General features: G+C 43.7%; 1 protein-coding gene across 1 annotated transcript; it reads right to left on the reverse strand.

Moving 5' to 3' along the window:
- Positions 1 to 2,945: 2,945 nt before the first annotated feature.
- Positions 2,946 to 26,870, reverse strand: LOC136392599 (myosin-1). Its single transcript, XM_066364883.1, has 40 exons — positions 26,853 to 26,870; positions 26,565 to 26,596; positions 24,584 to 24,827; positions 24,342 to 24,485; positions 24,072 to 24,228; positions 22,995 to 23,022; positions 22,050 to 22,164; positions 21,869 to 21,961; positions 21,671 to 21,734; positions 20,916 to 21,014; positions 20,712 to 20,815; positions 20,424 to 20,562; positions 20,150 to 20,268; positions 19,902 to 20,051; positions 19,607 to 19,777; positions 18,529 to 18,841; positions 18,363 to 18,433; positions 17,321 to 17,408; positions 17,123 to 17,240; positions 16,728 to 16,851; positions 16,503 to 16,639; positions 16,149 to 16,404; positions 13,468 to 13,710; positions 13,197 to 13,373; positions 11,952 to 12,097; positions 11,783 to 11,873; positions 11,312 to 11,701; positions 10,609 to 10,735; positions 8,952 to 9,070; positions 8,627 to 8,823; positions 7,825 to 8,008; positions 7,390 to 7,555; positions 7,174 to 7,298; positions 6,487 to 6,795; positions 6,197 to 6,400; positions 5,744 to 5,869; positions 5,487 to 5,657; positions 5,123 to 5,227; positions 4,906 to 5,001; positions 2,946 to 3,210 (listed from the first exon to the last, which is right to left on the reverse strand). The coding sequence occupies exons 3-40, from the start codon at positions 24,785 to 24,787 to the stop codon at positions 3,055 to 3,057; spliced, it is 5,826 nt and encodes a 1,941-aa protein (XP_066220980.1). The 5' UTR covers positions 24,788 to 24,827; positions 26,565 to 26,596; positions 26,853 to 26,870; the 3' UTR covers positions 2,946 to 3,054.
- Between the last annotated feature and the right edge of the window lie 800 nt (positions 26,871 to 27,670).

The raw sequence follows: 27,670 nt of genomic DNA on the forward strand, positions 1-27,670 counted from the left end.
GGGATATACATTTGGACTTCATAGAGTATGGGGGGTGTCAAGAAGCCAAGGGAGTGGATGTGATCATCCCACAGAGAAAATGCAGAGTGAGACGAGAGGGAGCTAAGTGGAAACTTGAGCCATGCCCCTCTGCGTTCACAGAAACATGGGGTGGGGAGCAGAGGCAGATGAGCTGGTGAGAGAGGAGAGGAGAAGCGGGAAAGTCCAAACTGTAAAGAAAACCAGGGCAGAGCAGAGTGTTTGAAACCAAGGGAAGAGAATGTTTCCAATAAGAGAGAATGGCCAGATGCATAATGTGCAGTTGGAAGGTTGATTTAATTAAGTATTGAGACATGTTCATCTGATTTAGCAATGAAAAAGTCACAAGATCATAGTGAAATCCATCTAGAGAGAGTGCAGGGAGAAAAAGCCAGATAGGAGTGAGTGGAGGAGTAGGTGGGAGGTGAGGAGATGAAGACAGTGTGTATCCATAACTCGTGAGAAATTTTATTGTAAAGGAAAGTAGGGAAATGAGACAACAAATAGAGAAAAAAAAATAGAATCATGGGAGAGCCTAAGAAAGGGTCCAATAGAGTGAGAGTGGGAAAAAAGGGAAGGAAAAGCATGGCCCATTTTATAAATATTCCAAGAAAGGGGAGGATGAGATTTAGAGCCAGTGGCCCTAAACTGGAGGAGAGAGATCCTCAGTGAAAGAAGATGATGGCTTGGCCGTAGAAACGTTTTAAGGCCATTTTCACCCAAGGGCATCTACTTTTTCTTTCAAGCAGGATCTGAAATTATTTGCCAGGCCAAAAGGCAGTTGGAAATTTGAGGAGAGCAGAGAAGATTTCAAATAGAGAGAAGCAGAATGATTGAGCAGATTGGTGATGTAACTCCAGCTCTGAAGGCCCAGTGGGGTTCGTGGTTGGGAATTGATAGCGGTACCATTTCCTCTGCAGTGTAGAGTAGTACATGATCAGATCATTCAAGTTTAGTTGTTTTGACACTCAAGGATAACAGGAGGGTAGGAGGTGGCAAGGAATTTTAGGGTATTGTCAAGAGAGTAGACAAAAAGACAGATGATGAATTTTTACTTAGTTGGGAGAGAAATAAAGGTAAAATAGGGGCTGAGGAAAATGAAAGAAGTAAAAGGCCAGAATACTGGAAGTGTCAATGGTGTTGAAGACATGTTATGTTGGGAATAGCCCAACAGGCAAGCTAGAAAGTCAGGAAGGATACGCTCGGTTTGGTGACTTTGGTGACTGGACGTTTTTTTGGAATGAGGGTGTGGAAGAGCTAGAATGGGAGAGAAAGCAGTGGACAGTGGGAATCAGTGTATTGGATGAATGATTGATGTGGACATTGACGTCTCCCAGAATGTGGTAACAAATGGGTGAAGAGAGAAGAAGTGCTAAAGTCTTTAATGAAGGAGAAGTCAGCAGGTGATAGCTATAAGTACGTGGAATAGCAGAATAGCAGAATCTCAGAGAAGGAAGTATAAGCAGCAATGTGGACTGGAGGTGAGGCGGGGATTTTGTTTCTAGCTCAGGACCAAGCACTTCTTAAAGTGTGGCTACCTTTTAAGAGAGCTTTCAGGGAAGCATTGTTTTTAGGCAGATTTTGGTTTAAGCCAAGTATGGGAGGCATGTTCCAAGGGATATAAGAAATCATGTTTTTTCAAGTTGGTCCATATTGGGTGATCGGAAAACTAAGATTGGCAACTGTTATCAAACCCGCCCTTCCTTCTCTGCCTCTTTGCTCAACACCTGCCTGTTTAATAGGTTACAACCTTTAGCAGAAAATTAGGTAATATATTAAAGACTAGTAACTGTTTTATAAATTACTTTAAGGTCAGCTCAAGATGTAGCTTTACATCAATCCAGTGATCAATACAAAATAAATGAGCATGCGTAACAACCCAGAGGGAAGCTTTCCTAGGAGCTGAGGTCCAGAAGTGTGCATCTGAATAATTTAATCTATTGGATAACAAGGTTAAAGACATTTAATTTTGTATTGTTTCATAGGTTGTATACTGTTCTTATAAGATCTTTGTTCTAGTCCTAATGGACAAGATACTTGCTTGACCCCTGTTAAAAAATGAGACAAATAGAAGGCCCATGTTACCCTCAGCACATACCAATCTGTAGTAATACTACAGATTACATTTTATAATTACACATATAGTGTGGATTATACACTATACTATAATTGCCACAATACTATAAAAAGGCACTAAATGTAGCAACCTAAAGATAAAATAATGAGAGTAGGAAACAGACTTTAAAAGAATAATGAATTAGCCCTTTGCTATCAGAAGTTCTGTGAGGAAGCCATGTAAAAGATGCAGAAACTTCCAAAGAGAGAAGAAATACTGAAATATGTCTGTTCATAACTCCCATTTACCATTTAATGTACGAACCAGGGAGGAGGCTCGGTGAAACAAGCAACTCACCATCTGTAAGTAACAGAACACTACAACTCTCTCGTGTTTAAAAAGGACCAGAAAATTTATAGAACATGTTTTCCTCTCCAGGGATCCTAAGCCAACTTAATATAATAGTTCATATCATTATGGGGCAGAGTTGACATTTTAAGTATTTTTGTTTTCCCTTTCATTTTATGTTGGTAATTAGTGTGTTACTATATTTTTACTCAGCCTTGGGATCGAGACTGTTAACTTCATGAACAGAAATCTGCTTTTCTGATAAGTCGCTGACATTTTGCCAAGGGAGGTAACGTGAACAATCTGTGTTCAGGGGCCTGAAGTCTGCCTCAGGGTTTCCCCAGCTCCCCACAAGGGCACAAGTGGGTTAGCCCTTACTGACTGCAGGTGACGTGGCTCCTCCTGCCACCTTTTATGTTTTGTTACTAAATCCTTCTCCAGAAGATATGAGCAAGATGTTCGTTTCTTTAATTGATGCATTGAAAGGTAAACTGACACAGTGGCGGAAAAACAGAGACACATCTTCTTTGCAAATAAATTTTTTATCTGCAAAAGCTGTAAGTACAAAATGGAGTGACAAAGAACGTCACATTGTGTGCGTCTCTTTGGTCACCTCTCGGCATTAGAAGGGATCACTCTTCTTCACTGACGATCTTTGTGTGCACCTCGCGGCTCTTCACCCGCAGCTTGTTGACCTGGGACTCGGCGATGTCGGCCCGCTCCTCGGCCTCCTCCAGCTCGTGCTGGAGCTTGCGGAACTTGGCGAGGTTGACGTTGGATTGTTCCTCCTGGGGATGAGTGCAAATGTGTTTAGGAGGGAAAGAAATTCAGAATCTCTAGTTTCTCAAAATGGTGGGTCTTGAATTTTCTTTTTAGTTAAAAATGATTCACTGTAGCAAATCTTTTTTAAAAAGCTAGAGAAATGCTCTTGAACTTTTTTTCTTTTTGTATTAACCCCTCTCATGCATCTTGAACTCATGGATAACAAGGATGGACAGGGGACATCATTTGTCTCCAAGATGTTCTAAAAGTTCTCCTTTAGGATGTCTACACATCTTCAAGCTAGTCCTAATAGACCAGCTTTCCAGCCTCTTCCTTTTTCAAAATCCTGAGAATGCAACCAGACCTTTTAAAAATGCAGATATGCAAACTAAATTATGCCGAATTAATAGCATTGACTATAAATTATTGCCACATAAGGCAGTTTAGAAATAAGTCAAGAAGTCAGTTGTTTTCTAAAGTAGTCTGAGTGGCCTCCGGTTATGTTGGAGTATAGAGCAGTGAGTTCAGATGATCAGTTCTGCTGTAGTGTCCAGTAATCATTTTTTTAAAGGCTCATTTAGAATCATCCAAAATATGGCATTTAAATTTAGAACATTAATAAAAGTTAAATAACTAAATAATAGAGTTTAAACAAAAGAACACCTCAAATCTTCCCCGTATAGATATAGTAGGAGCTAGAGAAAGGTTATCTAAGTCAACTCTCTCTCTCTCTCTCTCTTTCTTTCTCTCTCTCTCTCTCAAGACCTTAGAGGCTTAAAGGCTAGGGGAAAAATAAAAACCATATATGAATGGGAGAACTAATTTATGATATGTAGGCCTGTATAACCATAATTTTCTACTTAGGAATTTGATGTTACATGATTGCCATTTCCGATGAATCACAGGATGGGGAAATGAGAAAGAGTAAAAGTCTAAGAATATGTGGTTTGAACACAACCAAGACCTCCTGAGCTCCAGACTTAATACTGAACTGCCTACTTGACACTTTGATTTGTGTGTATGATATTTTAAATAATGTTTCCAACAGTCCTGTTTTCTTCTTGCCCTGCTTATCTGTTCTTTCCCTAGATCTTTATTTTAGTAAGCAATACTCAAATCATAATGTGACAATTATTCAATTTCCTTTCTCTCACCTCCCAAGTGCTACTATGAGCATATCTTTTAGTTTCTACCTCCAGAGTATCTCCAGTTCTCTCTACAGAGAACTCTCCACTACTACCTAATCCAAGCGATGAACTGCCTGAGAAGCCTCCTAAAATGTTATGCTGTACCTACCTATATTACTCAACAATCATTTATTTTCCACATAGAAGCAGAATGCTCTTTAAAAAAAAGCCAGAGCATGACTGACCCAATGTAAAAGCATCCTGTGGCTTCCTGCTTACTCATCATACCCAGAAGACCCTGCGGTCCTCCACTGCTGAGCTCTTCAGCTCCGTCCCTACCACAAGCTCTCTTGTTCTTATGCTCTTGAACCAGACTTCCCCACCCAGAACTGGCGCACCTGCTCTTCTCTAGAACACTAGGCTCTGACTTGTGAAGTGGTTGCTTTCTTCTCGTTCTTCAGACCTGCACTGGACCATTTCCCTGTACTCTTTTCTCATTTCACCTTTCTCTTTTCTGTCACCCCTTCAACCGAATGTTCTTGGACTTAGCAGCACTGGAGGCTGCCCGGGGACCCCCAGGGACCCTGAACTCACCGCTTCCTCTGCCTGCCTCTTGTACGCCTTCACCTTGGCCTGCAGCTTGTCCACCAGGTCCTGGAGCCTGAGGACGTTCTTGCGGTCCTCCTCGGTCTGCAATGACATGCCAGAGGGGAGTTTCTTTAAAGTACAAATACCATCACACATTGCTGTGCATTTGGTTTTCAGCGCTTTGCAGTCGGAGGTGGGAACCCAGACAGGCTGCTTTCCTCACCTGATAAGTGAGCTCCTTCACTCTCCGCTCGTGTTTGCGCAGGCCCTTGACGGCCTCCACGTTCCGCTTCTGTTCACTTTCCACTTCTGCTTCAAGTTCACGTACCTGCAAGGAGACAGGTACGTTTGAAAGACATTATGATCTGCTCACTTAATGGATTTATACTCTTCAAATGGCCTGGATACTTCTTTTGCTGTGTTTTATATAGCGTTTTTGATGCCCTAGTCTCATCCGCCCTCTTATAAGCTCTTGGCAGAAAGGACTGTCTCCCATTCATCTCTGGATGCCACACATGATCTAGCAGTGGTAGGTGTTCAGAAATCAGATGTGCTGAGCTGAGAAGTATGCTGATCAGAAGACCCACCCTGGCCTCCAGTTTCTGGATCTGCTTCTTCCCGCCCTTCAGGGCCAGCTGCTCCGCCTCGTCCAGACGGTGCTGCAGGTCCTTCACCGTCTGCTCCAGGTTCTTCTTCATCCGCTCCAGGTGGGCGCTGGTGTCCTGCTCCTTCTTCAGCTCCTCGGCCATCATGGCCGCCTGGTAGGAGTAAAGCACAGTCAGTTGAGGGAGCTCAGAGAGCACAAGATCCAAGTCCGACCACCACTGTGTGGCCCTCTGCTCACGTCAGTGATGGCTTTCTTGGCCTTCTCTTCTGCGTTGCGGGCTTCCTGGACGATGTCCTCCATCTCGCCCTGGATCTGGGAGATGTCTGTTTCCAGCTTCTTCTTGGTGTTGATCAGGCTGGTGTTCTGGTTAAAATACCACATTTAGAAATATTAAGCACATGGGAGCAAAATTAGGATGCCCGCTGTTCTAAAGAAATCACAAGCTAGTTAATTAAATTAACTAATTAGTATACCTCCTTGTTACATAAAGTGTCTGAGTTGACAACGTATTTTTAAAGACAATCAATTCTGGATGTCAAAGTTCATAAAAATATATTGTTAATCCAAAAATATTGAATGTTTTCAACTTTATCATTCATGAAGCACTATGAATAAATTTTTATATTGTACTAAGATATGAGCAAAATTTTTTTCTCCTGTATTTTTCACTCCTCTCTTCTATGTACCCACCTGGGTGTGCAGGAGCTGGACGCGCTCGCTGGCGTCCAGGAGCTCCTGCTCGGCCATCCTTCTGCTCCTCTCCGTCTGCTCCAGAGTGGCCCGCAGCTCCTCGATCTCGGCCTGCAGCAGGTTGGCTCTGCGCTCCACCATGGCCAGCTGCTCCTTCAGGTCCTCCTGGCCCCGGAGCGCATCGTCCAGGTGCAGCTGGGTGTCCTATGGAACGAAGGACCCTTGAGAAATCTTTTCCTCAGGGCTTCGGCCTCCCCAGCGGGCCCGGGACCCTCTGCTGACCCGCTGACCTTGAGGATGCCCTGGGTGTTCCTGTAGTTCCTCAGGGCCTCCGCTGCCATGCGGTTGGCGTGGTTCAGCTGGATCTCCATCTCATTCAGGTCCCCCTCCATCTTCTTCTTGATCCTGATGGCGTCGTTCCTGCTCCTGATCTCGGCGTCCAGCGTGCTCTGCATGGACTCCACCACTCGGATGTGGTTTCTCTTCAGCTGGTCAATTTCCTCGTCCTTTTCAGCAATTTTCCTGTCAATCTCAGACTTGACTTGGTTCAACTCCAGCTGGATGCGAAGGATCTTTCCTTCCTCGTGCTCAAGAGACGCCTTAATGACAGCAAGGGGGACATTAGCAGGGAATGGAAGTAGGTAGTATTCTAGAAATAGAAATTAGATCCTACTATTATGCTGCCTTAATGTATCTTTATTTCATTGTTAAAGAAACTTCCTCAGTGTTATTGTTGGTTTTATATACTTCCATCTCCCTAGCTAGATAGTGCCCTGAGGACCCTTCACTTCATCTTTTCTCTCAGTGTTTTGCATAGTTCCTGATGTACAATTATGTTAGTTGTATATATGGTCAATTCTCCATCCACACAATTATGTGAAAAGTATAAATTTTCTTTCCTCTTGATTCACTAATCCTTGCATGCAGTAGACCCTAATTCCCCTCGTAATTGTTTTAGAGTGTCCAGTAATGTCTACCTCTGCCTCCTCTAAAGCAGCCTGGAGTTCAGACTTCTCTTGCTCAATTTGCTTCTTTATTTTCTCCAGTTCATGGATACGTTTCCCTCCTTCTGCGATCTGCTCCGTGAGATCAGAAATCTCCTCTGTTGGTGAAAAAAGAAATACGTAAAATTTTGTTCAGTAGGAAAATAGTCTTTTAACTCTTTTATTAAGAAATAGGTCAAATGTACTCACGTTGCAAATTCTTATTTTCCCGCTTCAAGGTTTCTAGATGGTCTAAAGACTCCTCATATGCATTCTTGATCTTGAACAACTCTGTGCTGAGGGACCGGGACTCCTTTTGGGAGGCCTCAAGTTCAGCATGAGTTTCTTCATACTTCTGTTTCCATTCTGCCAGGACCTGAGGGGCAAGGGGTGGTCCAGAAACTTAGTGGGGAATGACTGATGTAATGACCATGTATATGGTCAGCTCCCACAGAGCTGAGATGATCTGGGACTGAACAATTTTTATGAATGTGAAGAACAGAAACCACAAGACCCACCCCCCTTACGCAGGAAGCAAGAACTACTGAGACCGGCCCTCGGATGGGCGAAGTAAGGCACACTGACAGCACAGGCTGACTTTAATCGTGTGCTGGACACTGAGGCAGAAACTTCCGCAGACAGCACCTTGTCGAAGTTCCTCTGCTTCTTGTCCAGGGCGGCGCAGGCGGCGTTGGACCTCTCCACGTCAATCATGAGGTCCTCCACCTCGTTCTGGAGCCGCTGCTTGGTCTTCTCCAGGGAGGCGCACTTGGCATTCACGGCTTCCACGTGCTCCTCGGCATCCTGCAGACGCTGGGCCAGCTTCTTCCTGACAAGTGAAGTAAGGACAATAGAAGTGCGCGGTCATCAGCAGAACCGGGTGCTCAAAGTGGGCACAAGAGAGTGATCTCCACAGTCAGACTCCTTAATACTTTGCTCTTCAAACTTGCTTCTGTAGGTCCAGTTCTGTATTTACTCATTCTCATTCTCCTACCAACCAAATACAGTAAAGCACCCAAATTTCACTCTTGCTGCACCCATTGTCCTGGCTCTAAGGCAATGATCAACCCAAGCCAACATTTTACTTTAATTATTTTTCTCTCCCGTACCTATCCCCTTGGATTGATATTTTGTTAAGTTGCTGAGAAACAGGAGAGGCACAAGAAAGTACAGCTAATTCTTATTCTGTCCGCCCCTGTATAGATAGAAGGGTGCCAAAAGTTTCCCTTTTCAAAGCAATCATCCAGCTTCCTCTTGCCTTACGTACTTTCTCTTTGTACCCTCTAGTTTCATTTAGACCATCGAGAGTATTTGTTTTTCTTGCTTAGTTTCATATTCATGCATGTTTTTCCTCTAGTTTTTTGTTTGGGGGGCAGTAGACATGTGCCCATTTACTGGTGGTAGCAGGTGCACTACGTTAATAGAGATACTTCATTCTAGAACATACTTGGCCTCTTCCAGCTCCTCCGTGCGCTGGATGGCGTCCGTCTCGTACTTGGTCCTCCACTGGGCAACCTCGCTGTTGGCCTTGGACATTGCCCTCTGCAGCTCGGCCTTGGCTTCCTGCTCCTCCTCGTACTGTTCCCGCAGCAGGTCACAGTCGTGGCGGGAGGACTGCAGGGCGTGGGCCAGGGCACTCTTGGCCTGAGAACATAGAGATGGGCGATTGCATTTTATCTATCTACAGTACTATTTAGTGCCTAAGCTCCAACAGGTCACCAGGCTGTAGAAGTAAACAAAACCAGGGGTAGTGACAAGGACAGCCAGCTCACCTTGACCTCCTCCTCCAGCTGCCTTTTCAGCTCCTCAATCTGCTGTGTGAAGGCTTGCTTGCCCCTGGAGAGCTGAGAGACTAGGGAGTCCTTCTCATCCAGCTGGCGGGAATATTCACCTGTAGAGACCGAGATCCAGACAGTGCAACTTGACTTTGGGAATGAAAGTGTCGAATTAAGAACCGGAGCAGGGAAAGCGAGCTGAGTTCAAACTTGACGGAGGGCATGGATTCCAACACACCGCCAACATCGGCTTCCACCCCGACAAGAAAACATGGAAACATGACAAGGATGGGAAATGCTGAGGCAGATTATATGATGAACAACTCAGAGATTTGGGGAGGTATTTAAGATTATTTGATCACCATAGAAATTGTTAAGAAACATGTGAAAAGCAATGTAAATCAAACCAACAAAACATTCCAGAGCTTTTTGTCTAAGGCAGTAGTGTTGTACTAGTTTACCTTCTATTGAAAGTTGATTAAAAAAAAGAACTATTCTGTAAAAAATAGGAGACTTTGAACAGTTGCTTCTACAAATAGAAGTAGTGTTCAAAAGAAAATCGTGGAATCATTTTTATATTAAGAAATGATCAAGTATCCTTCCACTCCCAGAGGAGTTGATTTATGGGACTAACTAATCAGTTCCAAAACAAAATGGCATTTAAACTTATCTCCATTTTTTTTACACATTATATCATATTACACATTGAGAAAAAGTTCTTAACACCATTTTGACCTGGTTACCTTATTCCTAAAATTTAATAAGAATCACAACTTGCATTTTTTATACCACTAAATTACTAGGAGTAAACATGTCTGGAGGAAAAGAAACTACAAGGAACATTTTGATTCTTTTAGAAGACAATTTTTCTTTTTCATAAAGTATACTTGCCATCTGTATAACAATGATAAAAGCGTGACTTTGAGCTTTGTGCTAGAAAGAACACTATTTGAACAAATATGAAAGAGGAAAATGGTCCAGCACTTTGATCTGCCTTTTGTTTCAATAGTCCAGATGACCTCTAAAACAATCTCCATCGTGTCCCTTCTCCCTAGGGAATGTAGAGCTGGTAGAAAGGTAGACAAGTCCATAGGGGGAGGGGGAGTGAGGAGACTTCCCAATCTGGATCACCCAGGTACTGCAGACCTCCTGGGACACGCCTAGGCTGGGGTGCGGTCCGGACTATTTCCCTGCTGCACTGCGGTTGCTACCAGCAATTAGAAAGCCTTCGGGATAAAACTAGAGCAAGCATTCTTGACAAGTCATTTCTTCACTACCGTATTTGTCATCTTTTAAATGGGGATAACATTATACAGAATAATAAGGATAATAGCTATAAATAACTCGTGGAGGTATTTTGCAAGGCGAAAATACATATTGTGAGGATACACTTATTATTTATTACTTTTCGATTCAAGTCAAATCTTCTTTAAAATTTTCAAAATCAAAAAGCCTGGGTCTCTTTATTATGAAAAAAATAATAATAAGAAGAAGAACAAAACTGTTCATGGCAGTGGTCAATAATGTGTTCATAGGAGTGGGCACCGCCCAGGAAGGTAATATATGATTTCAAGTAATCAATGCAGACTTTTTCAACAAATTGAGCACCCAAGGTAAAGTGGTCATTCAAGGTTAACACTGGTAAGAGGCCCACCTGATTCCGTCTGCAGGCGGCCGCGCTGCGCCGTGAGGTCGTTGATGAGCCGCTGCTGCTCCTCCTCCTTGGACTTCAGCTCGCTCAGCTGGTCCTCGAGAGTGCGGCACATCTTCTCCAGGTTGCCCTGCGTTCAGAAAGTGGTAGAAGACACTGGAACAAGTATTTGGACCATAGAGATTCTTATTAATACCAAGTATTCAGGAGGAGCTTCAGGAATCATTCATTTTGAGAATCAACTATTTTTACAAACAAAAATAACTGAGGCCTTAGACGGTGATGGAAAGAGTAACAAGACACACAGTCTATGTGTGAACCTGTCGTGACTGAACTGGCTCATCTGTAAAATGACAACAACAATATTCAATTCAGCTCATGATATTCTTTTTGAGAAGCAAATTAGGTATTTGTGCTTAAAAGAAAAACAGTAAACCTAATCAGGGTGAGGTGTTTTAAAAACCTTAAAATGTGTATTTGAATTCTATTTTTTATTTAAAAGAGTTTAAGTTTTCACTATGCATATTCTTTGGATATGGCTGTACTCCCAGAATGAGCGAGCCCTTTGCTCCACCACACCGAGTCGCCCCTCCCTGCCTCTGACCCGTTTCCTGCCTTAGAATCCTTCTTCCACTTACTAATGATTCCTAGAAGGCTAATTCACACCTTCTAACAGAAATCCCTAAGATGTAAGCCATAACCGTACCTTGGACTTGGAGACGGTCTCCATGTTGCTGGCGAGGTCGTCGATCTCCATCTTCATCTCGCTCTTCTCTTTCTCCAGCTTCTGCTTGACCCTCTGCAGGTTGTCGATCTGCTCCCCGAGCTCGGCCACGCTGTCCGCGTGCTTCTTCCGGAGGGTGGCCGCCGTGGCCTCGTGCTGCAGGGTGGCCTCCTCCAGGTCCCGGCGCATTTTCTGGAACTCGGCCTCCCGCTTCTTGTTCATCTCGATCTGGGCAGAGGTCGCCCCGCCGGCTTCCTCCAGCCGCTCGCTGATCTCCTCCAGCTCCCGGGACAGGTCGGAGCGCTGCTTCTCGGCTTTGGCCCGGGAGGCGCGCTCCGCCTCGATCTCCTCCTCCAGCTCCTCGATGCGGGCCTGGGCGCGATGAAATACACATGCTCAGCCCGTGCTAGTGATTCCCCCTGTTGTGTGGCCCTGACGGAAACCCCGTGTTACCTGTAACTCCTTGATCTTCTTCTGCAGCTGCATCCCCAGGGCCTGCTCGTCCTCAATCTTGCTTTGCAGATTGCTCATTTCAAACTCCTTCCTGTTAGAAAAGCACTTGGTGTAAGTCACAGAGACATTCGTAGTCACTTCCCCGTGAACCTCTGTCCTTGCTGCTTACTTTTTAAGCTTTTCATCAAGCTGCTGTTTGTCATTTTCCACATCCATTGTGGATTCTTGGGCCAGTTTTAGGTCTCCCTCCAGTTTCCTCTTGGCTCGTTCTAAGTCCATGCGGAGTTTCTTTTCTTGCTCCAGAGAACCTTCAAGCTAAAAGGTAATCATCCATGAATACAGTTCCTGGCATGTTTCCACCTTTTGCCCCATGGAAACATTTAACTCTTATGTAATCAGCAATTTATTTTGATTTTTTTAAATTTGACAAATTTGTCCCATTATTTCATTTTAATTGATATTTATCTAGTCAAAGGACTCATCATTAAAGGTGAAATGCACCTCAATACCATATTCTTACAGTAAACGAGTCAGAGATCATGTCTTCTCTGTCTAGCCACTGGAATTCATTGTGACTGATGATTTACCACATGGCATGAACACCGTGGTAATATTTCCAAACCATGACCTTTGTCAAGTCCTCCCTTACTCAGACATTCACAGTAGATTCTCTGTTTGATATCAGAACATGTTTAAAGCCAAATTCATCCTCCACATTCCTTATTTAGGATCCCCTTTGTCCCTGAGAGAAAACTTTATGGACTATCATGGCTTCTTTGCTCTTGTTACGCTTTTCACTTAGAGAACTCCCTCTCTTATAAATCTTCCCATAGCCTCTCTCCTTTCAAACCCAGCTAAAGACCTGCTCTGTTTGTACAGCCCTTCCTTCCTTCCTTCCTTCCTTCCTTCCTTCCTTCCTTCCTTCCTTCCTTCCTTCCTTCCTTCCTTCCTTCCTCTTAATTCTTTTTACCACATTATCTGTTACAACTAATTTTATTGATGTTAAAGGAGGGGAGATAGAGAGACAGACTCCCACAAGTGCCCTCACTGGGATCTAACCGGCAACCCCATGTTGGGCCAAGGCTAAAACTAGTGGAGCCACTGGTTGCAAGAGGGGAAGAGAGAGAGAAGGGGGAGAGGGAGGGAAAGATAAGCAGATGGTTGCTTCTCCTGTGTGCCCTGACCAGGGACTTTATTGATTTTTACTTATCTGTCCATCTTAGTTCCTGTAGTAGTGATAATTTTCTATACCATTTAGTCATTGGAAGTTCTTGGAAGTGCTCATTATATCATGACACAAATTCATGCTTACTTAGTTACAAAATTATATATATACACATACATATATACATATATACATATATATACATATATATATACATATACATATATATATATATGATGTTATGCTTACATCATCAACTTGTTGTTCAAGCTTGGTTTTAGCTTTGGTCAGAGTGTTGACTTTGTCCTCTTCTGCCTGCAGGTCGTCCAGCGTCTGCTGATGGGCCTCTTGGAGGGCCTTCTTCTCCTTGGTCAGCTTGGCGATGGTTTCATCCAGGCCTGCCATCTCTTCTGTGAGGTTTTTCACCTAGAAGGTCAAGGAAGAGATTGTCTCTCTCTACTATAAAGCACCTTATTGAATGGTAGAACCTCCATATAATATAGCAGAATGTGTTTCATACCTTGTTCTCTGTAGCATGCTTTTCCTTTTCAACCTTGGCCAGGGTCAGCTCAAGGTCATCGATGTCCTTCTTCAGTTCTGAACACTCGTCCTCTAGTTTCCTCTTCTTGGCCGTCAGCTCTGCATTGATCTCTTCCTCGTCCTCAGCTCTCTCGGTCACCTCTTTGATCTTGGCCTCGAGCTGGATTTTGGTTTTGATCAGCTGGTCACACCTTTCCTCTGCATCGGCCAAGCTGTCTGCTTCCTGTGAAGAAACAAAAGACACCTTTTTATTCTAGTTCTCTGGATATTTTCAGATTTTATTAATATCCTGAAACCAAACCATTAAGTTGTGTTTTAAAGCCTAAGATTAATTTTTATTAGCTCTCCATCACTGAGGAAGTATTTACTGGACACTTGTGACACTGAAAATAAATAAAGGGATTCAAGTCATGGTTCCTGGTGAAATTAGGGCAGTTCTATTTCTGATAATGGGGTTCAGGGAAGACTACCTCAAATGAAGGTACTTGGGCATACTGAAATCTTAAGCTGAAGGAGTTTGAGAAAATGGCAGTTGGAGACAGGCCACTCTTACCTCATCCCCTTGCCCTTCTTTCCTGAAACAGGTCATAAAACTCCCATGTGAATGGTATACTCTCTGTACTCAGAGGAGAAGAGACATTCTTATCACCAGAGATGGGGAACTGGGGCCAAGAAGGCTGCGTAAACCTTATTAAACTAACTAACCCTATCTTTCCAGTTACTTCTTCACCATAACTACCCTTAGCACAAACCCTGTGTCTTATCAATTCTTTACAAATAGACAAGTATAGAGGCCATTCTAGGCTCAAGAGAGAGGAGTATGCTTGGATACAGCATAGATGCCTCTTACAATTATCCATTGAACTTTGAAGGTCTGATGGACCTCTTGTCAATTTGTAAAAACCTAGTACACATGTCCCAGGGCCAACCTAGGCATTGACAGTTCATCCTAACCTAGTATACAAGTCCCAGGGCCAACCTAGGCATTGACAGTTCATCCTAACCTAGTATACATGTCCCAGGGCCAACCTAGGCATTGACAGTTCATCCTAACCTAGTATACAAGTCCCAGGGCCAACCTAGGCATTGACAGTTCATCCTAACCTAGTATACATGTCCCAGGGCCAACCTAGGCATTGACAATTCATCCTAACCTAGTATACATGTCCCAGGGCCAACCTAGGCATTGACAGTTCATCCTAACCTAGTATACATGTCCCAGGGCCAACCTAGGCATTGACAATTCATCCTAACCTAGTATACATGTCCCAGGGCCAACCTAGGCATTGACAGTTCAACCTCTTTTAGGTTTTTTAGTCATGTGTCCAAAGCTTGTAAGTCCAATGTAGATTCCCTTCTCAATTCAGAAAACTAGAGAATAACCTTTAATGTTTCTATTGTTGGTTTCAGTGGTGACGACTGAAATTCTCATGTCCTTTGGGTCACAAAAATGGGTTAGACTATGACCTATGATCAAATATTTCTTCTCAAGCCTCTATTGAGATATCAAAACAAGAACATTAGCCCTGGCTGGTTGGCTCAATGGTAGAGCGTCAGCCTGGCGTGCAGAAGTCCCAGGTTCGATTCCTGGCCAGGGCACACAGGAGAAGCGCCCATCTGCTTCTCCACCCCTCCCCCTCTCCTTTCTCTCTGTCTCTCTCTTCCCCTCCCACAGCCAAGGCTCCATTGGAGCAAAGATGGCCCAACCCGGGCGCTGAGGATGGCTCTGTGACCTCTGCCCCAGGCGCTAGAGTGGCTCTGGTCGCGGCAGAGCGACCCCCGGAGGGGCAGAGCATCACCCCCTGGTGGGCGTGCCGGGTGGATCTCGATCGGGCGCATGCAGGAGTCTGTCTGTCTCTCCCCGTTTCTAGCTTCAGAAAAATACAAAAAAAAAAGATGGCCCGGGTGCTGGGGATGGCTCCATGGCATCTGCCTCAGGCGCTAGAATGGCTCTGGTCGCAATAGAGCGACGCCCCAGGTGGGCAGAGCATCGCCCCCTGGTGGGCGTGCCAGGTGGATCCCGGTCGGGCGCATGTGGGAGTCTATCTGACTGCTTCCCTGTTTCCAGCTTCAGAAAAATACAAAAAAAAACAAAAAACAAAAAACAAGAACATTAACCCTATCTGCCATGCTTTGCATAAAAAATTGATACTATTTATAGAAAGTATTGTCGTTATCCTTGCAATGATGCTGTTCTTTCAGGTACTAGGGAGTTTCTGAAGACAAGGAGCAGAGGGAAGTTGCCAAGGGCCATAGATCTAAAAATTCAGAATATTCGTTTCATGTTGATTTACATTTATTACAAATATGAATTCTCTTCACTGTGAATACTAATTATTATTTTCACTGCTCCTTTTTGCATTTTCCGGAGGGAGTATCTTAGGGAGCAAAGCTCTCCTTACTTCCTGCCCATGTTCTGCTAGGGGAAACACTAGGGGAAAGGAAAAAGAAAAACACATTTTTGTTTCCCTTCTCAACAGCAAGGAATCCTACCATCATTCTTTTCAGTAATACTGTGGATAAAATTTTATAGAGCATTCTAAAGAGTTGTGAATTAGGGAAGACTGATAATAAGTCCCTTAGTAAGGTGGGATCTGGACCTTCCCCTAGCAGTTGCTTAATTTTACCATCAGATTAAAGGAAATGGGTTCTGACACTCACAGACTGAACCTGGAGTTGTAGGTCATTTTTCTCTTGCATCAGAACAACCATTTTTTCTTCCAGCTCTTTTCTCTTGGCCTCAGCCTTTGCAAGGTTTTCTTTGGTCTTCTCAAATTCTTCCTTCATGTTGGCCATCTCCTTCTCAGTCTCCGCACTCTTGAGCAGGGGCTTGATCTTGAAATACAGCTTCATCCAGGGCCAGTGCTTGACGTTCATGAAGGCACGGACATTGTACTGGATGCAGAAGATGGACTCTCTGTGATAGGAATGGAAAATTTCGAAGTCAGGTTATCACAGGAATCAGAATTACAAGGCTTAGGCTGATGGAGTTCAGTCAAGTATCCCTATTAATACCTTCTCTCCACCATCTTCTGGTACTCCACTCTCGCCAGGAACCCCCTGCACCTGGCCTGGGTTCGGGTAATCAGCTGGGCCAGCTTGTCATCTCGCATCTCCTCTAGGAGCCCCAGAAGACCAGCTTTGAAAAAGACCTGCGCGTGGGCAGGGTTGTGGGTCAGAAACTTTGCATCAGCTTCAAAGGGACAGGAATAGCAGCAGGTAGTCTTTGGAGAAGATTACCTTGGTGTGACCAAATTTATACTGGGTGTGGTCAACATCGATGGACCCAAGCAGCTTCTCAGATGCCTTCTTGCTGTCAATGAATTGTCCTTCAGGGATGGCACTTGCATTTAATACCTTGTATCTGTTTAACAAATAAATGATTTAGCTGTTGTCATGAACAAGGAGTCCATAAAAACAGCATAGTTGTTGGGTCATCTAACAAACAAACAAGAAGTCACATATACCTCTTTATACTCTGTGCATTCAAAGGATGTCAAACTTTTGATATGTCAATACAGAGTCTGTTACATTTGTTTCTCTTCCATTTTAATAGAAGGTATTAGTGATTCTTTCATTGAAAAACTAAAGTAAATAAGAAGAATCTCGACATAATTCAAGTGAAAAAGTCTGACCTCTGCTTGAAGTCTGCATACAGGATTCTGCTGGGGAAGCCCTTCCTGCAGATGCGGATGCCCTCCAGCACCCCGTTACACCTCAGCTGGTGCAGGACAAGCTCGTGCTCCATGGCCCCTGAAAGGAACAATAGCACGCCTCATCTCCTGGTCCAGAGCAAGCGCGCTGGAGCCTGTGTGATGTCAGAGCTCTCTTACCGGGAGTCTTGGTCTCGTTGGGGATGATGCAGCGTACAAAGTGGGGGTGGGTGCTCCTCAGGTTGGTCATCAGCTTGTTCAGATTCTCCTGTGAAGCCATATGAATATTTGGTTCCTATTTTTGTGCATTATTTATATAGTTTTCTACCAGATGTTGGAGTGGTTGTCCACAGCTGATGAATATGATAGCATAAGTTATAAATTTAGTGCAACATTCTAAACATATGGAAATACGTCTACCTACACTCTTTTGCCTAGATCTGTAGTGTGGTCTCACAAATAATTCAATGTCTTTCTCCAAATCTCCATTTCTTTCTTGACCTGACTTTCAGTTGAGTCTGCTTTCCTATCTCATGCTTATTCCTTGTCATAGCTAGAGAGCTGAGTCCTCCTTCTGGTTCCGTAGAAGGTGGCCTTTTAATACCTTATTCTGGGGACTGGCAGGAAACTGACAGCTATGTTAACAACTGTGAGGTGTTCTTCAAGGAAATCCTGTTTTTTTCAAAATAACTAGAGCTTCAGTTTTTACAGATTGAATTGTCAAAAGAAAAGCAAAGTTTCCTCAAAGAGTATTTCTTACCCCATCGGTTTTCTTACTTTTCTAGCTCAGCTTCCGATTCCTACTGCTGCTTTCTCCTCAGCTTTTGAAGTCTACTCATTTCCATTTGATGCCAATAGACACCTCCGTGCCTACATCATCGGGAGGCTCCCAAGTCTCAAGCAAATCATGAGATTTGCTTAATTGTATCCCAGTAGAAACTTTTAAGTGTCAAATGACCTCATTTCCTGGCCCCAAAATTGAATTTTACCATCTGATACCGATTTCTGCAATTCACTCTGGTCCTCCCTTGGCCTGTGTCTCCTATATTATACTGAGCATCTCTTCCAAATGTCCCTGAGAGTCAGTTCTACCACTGCCTGCTGACCTATGTCCTTCAGTCGCATCCAGTTGTAGAGTCCTTGCAACATTACTTCCCCATCCCCACACAACACAGTAAAAGTTTAATTTCCTGAGTCTAGTTAGACAAAATGAAGTTTGTACCCTGAAGAGAGCAGACACGGTCTGGAAGGAAGAACCCTTCTTCTTGCCGCCTTTCTTTCCGCCACCGGCCTCTAAGGGGGACGGAGAAAGCACAGACGATCATAGTACAGCCTTTCCCAGTTTAGGTTTCATTCATTAAGTAAAAGATCAGGCTATGGAAAATGACCTGCTTCAGCAGCTGCTGCTGCTCCAGAGAAGAGGTAGGCTAGAGTTTTCAGTGAGGACTTCTGGTACAGCCCGAGCACGGTCTCGTTCAGGGGGTCCTTGTTCTTGTCAAGCCAGCCGGTAATGTTGTAGTCCACGGTGCCCGCGTAGTGCACCAGGGAGAAGTGCGCCTCGACCTTGCCTTTGGCAGGCTTGGGCTTCTGGAAGTTGTTGGATTTTCCAAGATGCTGTTCATACAGCTTGTTCTTGAAGGAGGTGTCCGTGGCCTTGGGGAACATGCACTCCTCCTCCAGGATGGAGAAGATGCCCATCGGCTACAAGAAACATAACAGGCTATCCCTCAGTGCTTAATCCTAGTACATCCCAGTGACTCCGCTGTCTGCAGGAGCCAAAGACAACTTCTTTGGTGTTGTTACTCTGTTATAAAGAGCGATGGATGTAAAAGTGCTGTAAAAACAAGGCTCCTGGCCTGTTTGGTGCAGTGACGGAAGGTGCTAGACATATAGTATGTGCTTAATTAGTATTTGTTGAACGAAAGGACATAGAGTAAAATTAACTGTATATAAATGTAGCTTACTTTTAGGTTTACAAAATAATTTAGTTATATATATAGACATAAAGTAATATGAAGTATATTTCAAACAATCATATCTGTATTTCTCAATAGCCACCTCCTTCCAACATGACCAGTGCAAAAACTATTATGGGAATTTCTTTTTCAAAGTTAATGTTATCTGTTGTTTTCATAATAACATTCTAAGAAACACACTGCTCCATGGTCCCTCCTATATGGGTCTTTGGATAAACCAGAAGGTATGAAATGCCATGGTCCCTGATAAGTTCTTCATCACTTTCTTGGGGATCACTGAGCCCTGGGATATTAACCACCCATGTACCTCTCTATGGGTCTGAACAAATTCTGAGTGCTTCCATATACATGCCCTTTATGCGCAAGGTGATTCAACTCTCCTAGAGGTGTGGGGTTAGACACAGCAATGTATTAGCAGGAGAATTAGAGCAAAGAGGTGACAGTCCCAACAAAAGAGGAGCTTCCCCTGGGGAGTAGCATGTATCTCTACCTTCTCGATGAGCTCGATGCAGGCGGCCAGGTCCATCCCGAAGTCGATGAACTCCCACTCGATGCCTTCCTTCTTGTACTCCTCCTGCTCCAGCACGAACATGTGGTGGTTGAAGAACTGTTGCAGCTTCTCGTTGGTGAAGTTGATGCACAGCTGCTCCAGGCTGTTGAACTGAGTGTTTCAAACAAGAGCCATTTGAGTGAGCTGGGGGATTTCAGTGTGGATTCAGCAAAGCAGACACTACGTGGAAGGGCTTTTTGTTTTTTGAGGCCAGACATTGACCCAAACTACTCACATCAAAGATCTCAAAGCCCGCGATGTCCAAGACCCCGATGAAGTACTGCCTGGGCTGCTTGGTGTCCAGCTGCTGGTTGATGCGGGTGACCATCCACAGGAACATCTTCTCATAGATGGCTTTGGCCAGCGCGCCCACGGAGTTGATCACCTTCAAGAGCAACGGTAGTTTAGTTTTTGGATGGAAAACAGTAATGGATGCCTGTATCTCCTGTGGCTTAAATGAATTAGGGTTTAAGTTGTGTTTACCTGCTGCACAGTCTGGCCTTTGGTGACGTACTCATTGCCGACCTTGACCCTGGGGTAGCAGAGGGCTTTGAGCAGGTCAGCAGAGTTCAGACCCTGGAGATAGGCTGCCTTGTCAGCCACTGCAGAGACACAAGTCAGGTGCCCAACATGACCTCTGTGCACCCACCATCCCTACAGTAATCAGTATGTACCCATGAGAAGCCCCGCTGTAAAGGAATGGGCGTTTTGTTGCCTAGATTGTCTTCTTAAGCCCAGATGGACCTCCATGTGGTACCTTCAGTGCCGTCCGGCTCGGCCTGCTCCTCTCGCTGCTTCTGCTTGAATTTCATGTTCCCATAATGCATCACTGCCCCTGTGAGCTTGTAGATGGACACTCTTTCATCAGCGGTGAAGCCCAGGATGTCAATGGCGCTCTATCAGGATGGATGAGAGGAGAGTTGGGGCAGGAGACACAGATCTACTTAGGAGGATTTACACTACATTCTTAATCACACACATACAGCAAGGTGCTGTTGTCATTCCAAAACATAATGTATGTTACAAAGCTGCATGTGTAACTTACATCAGTGGCCATCAGCTCTTCCTGGTCATCGATGCTGGGGACCGTGATCTCCCCCTGACTGACGAAGGCATAGTCATATGGGTTGGTGGTGATCAGGAGCATTTCTGGGTACACAGAATTCAAGGGATACATTTTGCATTAGAAAATGTTAATAAATCTATTAACTCCTATTTATAGAATTTATAAATTTAAATTCTTTCTTACCAATTAGATCTGGCTTCTTATTTGACATGATCTGATAAAAAATATGGTAACTTCTTTCCGCCTTTAGCTGGAAAGTGACTCTGGACTTCTCAAGAAGATCTGCCGTGGAAAGTAGACATCGGATTAGCGGGGAATTATGAAGCTCCTAGAGTGACTTTGGCACTTGGGGTCATTAGCTAAATTGTATTGGCATCTTCAGATTTCATCCAAATGTTCCTATGAGATAGCACATCTTACATCTCGACAGTGGCAGAGCTCTTACCAGCTCTGGAAAGAATAAGGCATGCTGGCCCAAGGCATAACACTTTCCCCTACAGAAGATCCTTCCTTTATGGAATATAATTGATTCTTGGTAGCCACTCCCTCCCCTGGGGCGCTTCTCACTTTATAATCAAAGGATGACTGAAAATGAAATTTATCAAGGCTCAGACTAGGAAACAATGGCACAAACTCAACCCATAGGCAACTCATTTAACCCTAGTGTTATTTTTTCTTAGGAAAACTTGAAGTTTATTCTGAGGCTGGAATAATTCAGACAGGCCCAACAGCTCTTGGCAGCTACTATAGAATCATTAGCTCATGACTGGCGTGGATAGAGTACACTGAGGACTATGGGTAAGATTGGCATTAACTGTGGGCACGTTTGGCAGCAGGCTGGTGTTTCACAGGCTCCAGGCTCAGCAGGAGCTGCAAGATGTTCCTCCAAACCATCATTTGTCATTCTTGGACTCTATTTAGCAGGTCCTGTTACTCACATGTCTCAATATCAGCAGAAGCCAGCTTCCCCGTGGTACCGAAGTGGATCCTAATGAATTTACCCTTGCAAGTGAAAAAGATGATGTTATGTACAAAGCTCGAAGCTCACAAGACTGATGAGATTGAAATAATCATCCAGACATGCTTTCTCTGACATTTAAGGGCCAAGAAAATGCTTCTGTGACCAAGAGACTTACGAAGCGGGAGGAGTTGTCATTCCTCACAGTCTTGGCGTTGCCAAAGGCCTCCAGGAGGGGGTTGGCGCTGATGATTTGATCTTCCAGCGTCCCCTGCACAAACAGGAGCAGTGCTCATCTGGGGCCCAGGCTTCCTGAGAGCCCGGACAGTCTGGATTCTGACGCTGGGTCTCAGACTCACCTGCATTTTGCCTGTAGGAGCTTCCTCCTTCTTCTTCTCTCCAGTAACTGCAATTGTTGCAAAGTACTGGATGACACGCTTGGTGTTCACAGTCTTCCCTGCACCGGATTCTCCGCTGTCAAACAGAAACCAAGCAGATGTAAGAAGTTAAGCCATGTGACAAATGGAAGGCCTTCCACCATCAGCATTTACTACCTGAGCGTCTATTTTTATATGTCTTTGTCAGTCTCTTAGGTCCTTTTCTTCAGCCTACAAGTAACTCATATTACCTCTGTTGCTTATCACTGACAAGATGTAGAGCAATACATTCATTTATAACTCATGTAACACATATTTTTTCAGTACTTAAAATATGCCAGGCTTTCTTCCAGGTGCCTAGGCTTGAGTTTGAGGGGTCCAAAAAACAGCCACTTAACAACTAGTAGTATATGGAAGAATGATAAAGAACTATGAAACAATGCAAGTGTCTTTCAGTTTCCTTAGACCAAAGACATGACTCCAGTTAGAGCTCTGCAGGAATAGGCTTTGCTCAAGTAACTCTCAAGAAGAAACCACTGGCACAATTCCCAGGCTGTCACCTTCAGAAGTAAAAAAGTGAGTCACCCAGAAGGTGACTCCCAGAAGTGAGTCACCTTCAGAAGGCTGTGTGTTGCTCACTGCCCTGTAGCAGGCTGAGGCCATGTCCAGAGAAGGGGTCTTACATCTCCTACTGCTATCTAAGTCCTATGGAACTTTCAAGACTGGACTAGCGAATGATGTAATTTGTGGCCATATTGTTTTACATTTTGATGCAATCTAAACCTTACAATAAAGTGAAAATAATATTTAGTTTTAGGCTGCTTATGCCATTGCTTTAGTATGTGGGCATTCACTAATTTATTCTTTTGATTTTTATTTTCCCAGTGAGAATAAAATGCTAAGAACACTCAGAATAGCAATACGTACGTGATTAAGATAGACTGATTCTCCCGGTCTGGAATGAAAACAATGGACAATCAGCATATATACCAGCCAGTCACACAGACAAAACTTTGCATAGGGTAATACTTAGAGCATTGAGGATGAGTGTGTTATCCAGTGGAGTTTCTCAATATATTGTTGTAAAGTCATATGTGGTGGAATTGTTAAGTCTCTTAAGTTGGGGAAGATAAAAAGAAAATGCTGTCATGTCTTAAATTCCTTAAGGCGGTATCGGAAGTGTGGCTTTCTGGTTCAGAATAAAGAGCAGCACTTCCCAAAGGCAGACACATTCCCTAATGGTCAGGTATAGGTTTCAATGTCATGCTGAGTGCTGATTAGCACATATACCTGAAAAATGCTAAGGATTTGGACTGTAGTTTAATATGTTAACTAGTATTAATTAAGCCAAGGTTGAGAATTACTTTCTAGATATCCCAGTTGGTGCCCCCCACACACACACACCTACCTCTGTCTCATGGCCACAGACTGCAACCCTAACTCTGATCAGTCTTCCCAAAAATATGGCATTGGGTCAAAGAAAGAGCAGGTGAGAGAGGGTGCTGCCATCTGAATAAAATACTTCAAAGAGGGGAAAGTAACAACTTCTGTTCATATGCCTGGAGCCCCTAAACACTACCGCATTCAGAGAGGATGTCATATCTGGGAGGAGCTCTGATTACCTAAAAGAGATGCAAGTACTTCTAAAGGTATCCAATTCTCATCAACAAGAGACTTGGGCACTAAAATGATTGGACATGTTTTACTTCTAGTTAAACAATATGATTCCATTGTTATTTAAAATAAACCATGTGCTTTCCGGCAGGGAGCCTAAAGAGACTTGAGAAGGATGGAGTAGTAGCGTGTTCTGGTAAAATCATGGCAGCACAGCAAGTAGAGCTGGGTTTAGTTCCCACTTTGACACCATGTGCCTCGCTCTGCCTTAGTCACCTCTTCTGTACAACTAGGGAGTTGGGTTCAATTATTTCTAACGCTTGCTGTAGCTTTAACATTTTGTGCTTATAGGCAGTGAAATAACTTGTGAAAAACAGTTGAGCCACTCACCCGTCAGCATGAACTGATAGGCGTTGTCAGAGATGGAGAAGATGTGGGGCGGGGCCTCCTGGCGCTTTTTGCCTCGGTAGGCAGTTACCACCTCTGCGTTGTACACTGGCAGCCACTTGTAGGGGTTGACAGTGACACAGAACAGGCCCGAGTAGGTCTGCATACCCCACAGAAAAAACAAAGTTATTATTTGATGAGGACCTTATAGTCATCTATTTTTCAAAAATACTAACTAGCTCTCTGAGCAGAAGGCCATGAGAATGCACTCACGTAGATCATCCAGGCTGCGTAACGCTCTTTGAGGTTGTACAGCACGGCGGGCTCGTGCAGGTGGGTCATCATGGCCATGTCCTCGATCTTGTCGTATTTGGGAGGGTTCATGGGGTACACCTGGTCATCTTTCACAGTTACAGTCTGTCAAGTCAAAGAAGAGAGGACAGATCTCAAAGTTAGGTCAGCTCACCCCAAGCCACACGAGGCACAGACTAGCCACCTTGAGATGTGTCACTCACAGTTCCACCTTCGGTCTTGACTGTCACCTTCCCCGATTCCCTGCTCTGCACTGTTGCCTTCACGAAGGACTCCTTGGGGTCCACCACAAAGACAGATGACTTGGCGTCAAAGGGCTTGTTCTGGGCCTCGATTCGCTCCTTCTCGGACTTTCGGAGGTATGGAGCAGCCTCCCCAAAAACGGCCATCTCAGAGTCGGAACTCATGGCTGCAGCTCAGTGGGGGCAGCCCAGTCGAAGGCTCTTCCTGGCAGAGCACAAGATAGTAGGGAAATTCCAGCACGGGACCGTTAGACTCACCTTTTAAGGAATAAAACATTACCTGATTTTCCAACCAGTATGCTGTGTATCTGACACTAATACAAGGTAATATTGAATGTACTCTATAATTAGAAAAGAAAAAAAGGAAGAGAAGACCTTCTTCATTCACTGACCAGTTGAGTGTTTAGGATTGCGTTGAGTATGACTACCTCTCTGGCTTGGCTAGAAGTGAAATGTCAGCCTCCGTGTCCCATGCCAGTGCTGACAGACACTTAATCATGCATTTGGAAAGAAACTATTGTCATCTGGCTCACCTACTGTAGGATATTGTAGTGGCTTTCTGAGTTTCACGCCTCATGTATATTAATTTTTATAAGCTGCCTATTACTGGCTTATATGGAGCAAAAAGCTCAAATGATGGCAGGGCGTTCTCCATCTCTCTCCTATTGTTCTTTTTTTTTTTTTAAGACTTTATTCATTATTACAGAAAGGGGGAGGGGGAGAGCAGTAAGCATCAATTCCTATGTGCCTTGGCCAGGCAAGCCTGGGGTGTCGAACCAATGACCTCAGCGTTGCAGGTCGACGCTCTATCCACTGCGCCACCACAGGTCAAGCCAGTTACTGTTCTTCTCTCCCGGTTGTATTATTAGTACCTTGCAGTCAGGGAGCTCATTTCCCTCTATTGGACCCTTCACACATCTTAGAACACACGTTGGATACAGCAAATAGCTCAAAGCTGGCTTTGTGAATGAAAAGAACAATAGAAAGGTGTTGCTAAAATTCTAGGAACTATTTTGTACGTGGTGAAGATCTTTTCATTATAGATGTGGATTGTCAAAGACTCCCTGACAAAGAAAGCCAAAATGAGAGAGCCTTGTTTTCAATTGTTAGTTAAAATATATTCTATTATTCATCAATTTCTCTTGTTCCTATATCATAACTTTGACCAACTCCCCTTTTCATCTATCTTTAATATTTCTCAAAAACTTAATATAAAATGTTATTACCTATATCTTCTTGCTTTATTGCCAATATTATAAAATTTTTACAAAAAAATCTTTTCAAGATTTGTCTCTTGACATGTTAACACACATTAATCCTGCTAATAATAGTCACAGGTAATCTATTTTATAATAATAAGGTATCTTTTCCAGGCAAACTTAAAGCACTTGGGCAAACTTTTCCACATTTTTCCATTCAAACTATAATTTTTAGAGTGACACAATTAAAATACTTTGTCTTGCTGAAATGCTTATTGTCATTTTCCGTATCATATTTTTAAAAATGTCTATTTTGTAGATGTGCAACAGCATGCAGATTTCCGCCACTTTCCAAGGCAGGGGTTCAGTCTGCTCAGAGAGCATCTCGGGGGCTTTTATATTATATAGTGCTGACAAAAAGCTGTAGCAGAGTAAACATACATTTTCTCTATAAATTAATAACAGTAGAATGTGTTGCATCTTATTTAAAAGACAAACTGCAATATTAGAAATAAAAAAATTATGTATAAATCTCCTAACAACTGAGAAAGCATTTTCATATATGGCAAAGGACATAAATGCTTAAGAACCAGTTTTTAACATCTCCCTTGGAATTTTTCAAGGGAAGTATGATCAGCCATGAAATTGAAATGCTTTTATCTTATAACCCCTTGAGCCCTCTCCAAACCACTATGGAAGATTTCTTGCACTCTGTGAGGAATGAGAAAAAGTCAAAATCTTACCTTACAGCTGGCAGCCTTGAAGTGGGTCAGAACTGTAAGAAAAAGAACAAATTCCTTCTGAATTAAATGCTAACAATTTCCACTAATAGCATGCACGATTCTTAACAGGGAACCAGGAAATGACTGGGGACACTGAAACATCTCATTGAAATTGCTCCGGAGTGAGTTGGCGCTGCACTGGACGGGCTGCCAGAGGCCATGGGAGCCAGGATGTGTGGCATGCGTGTGCGGGCGGCCAGACATCCCTTACTGTCCTTCAGACAGAGCCCTGTCCCCACACACACTTACCTTGAAGCTTGATGAGGAAAGACAAGTCCTCCTCATTCCAAGGGCACTTTTATAGGATCAAATATGGAAAACATGTCTCCTCCTCCTCTTTCTTAAAACATATTTGGCAATACATGTTTTTGGCAATGAAGACCTCCAAGCATAATTCCCTTCATATTAAAGATGTTTGGATATAATTAGAAGTATTTCCTCTCACATTGGGTTAAGTATATGAATCAATCTCCTATAAATAATTTGAGTTGTTGGCAATCCGAGAGGGATCTGCCTTTGGAATAATGTAAGGTGTTGTTTCAGAGGCAGCCCTGTCCTAGAATCCCTGGACTTTGTTGCCTGCTGCTCTGCCCTTTCACTGAGTCGGCCGAGGTCTCGTCGACTGCCCGCACAATCGCAGAGATGAGACCAGGGAAGGAAGTGACTGCCTTTTAGCAGAGAGTTATGGGAAGATTGTTAGTTCTTCCCAAGAAAGGATGACTTTTTAATTTGTTTGTTTGTTTATTTACTTTTGCAATTTATTATGCTTTTTCAAGAATGCTCAGAAATTCCATTTTAAAACTTGCTTTCTGAAAAGCAGCCAAAGATAGCTGCTTTGTTCTCCCTAGTCAGCCGACCCTGACTCGTCGCCTGGTACCATATTCCTACTTCAGACGGGAAGTCCAAAACTGGGTGGCCCTCTGAGCTGAGACCTCCTGCTTCTCTCGTTTTGTTTGTTTATTTTCATTTTTAATGCAAGCTGCTGGTGGAATCCTGGTCCCTCTATGAAACTAAGTATAGGAAAATATTAGGAAACAAGGCAACTGTGAATTCTTCTCCAACAACTA

The sequence above is a fragment of the Saccopteryx leptura genome, chromosome 2, assembly GCF_036850995.1.
Source record: "Saccopteryx leptura isolate mSacLep1 chromosome 2, mSacLep1_pri_phased_curated, whole genome shotgun sequence".
NCBI lineage: Eukaryota > Metazoa > Chordata > Mammalia > Chiroptera > Emballonuridae > Saccopteryx > Saccopteryx leptura.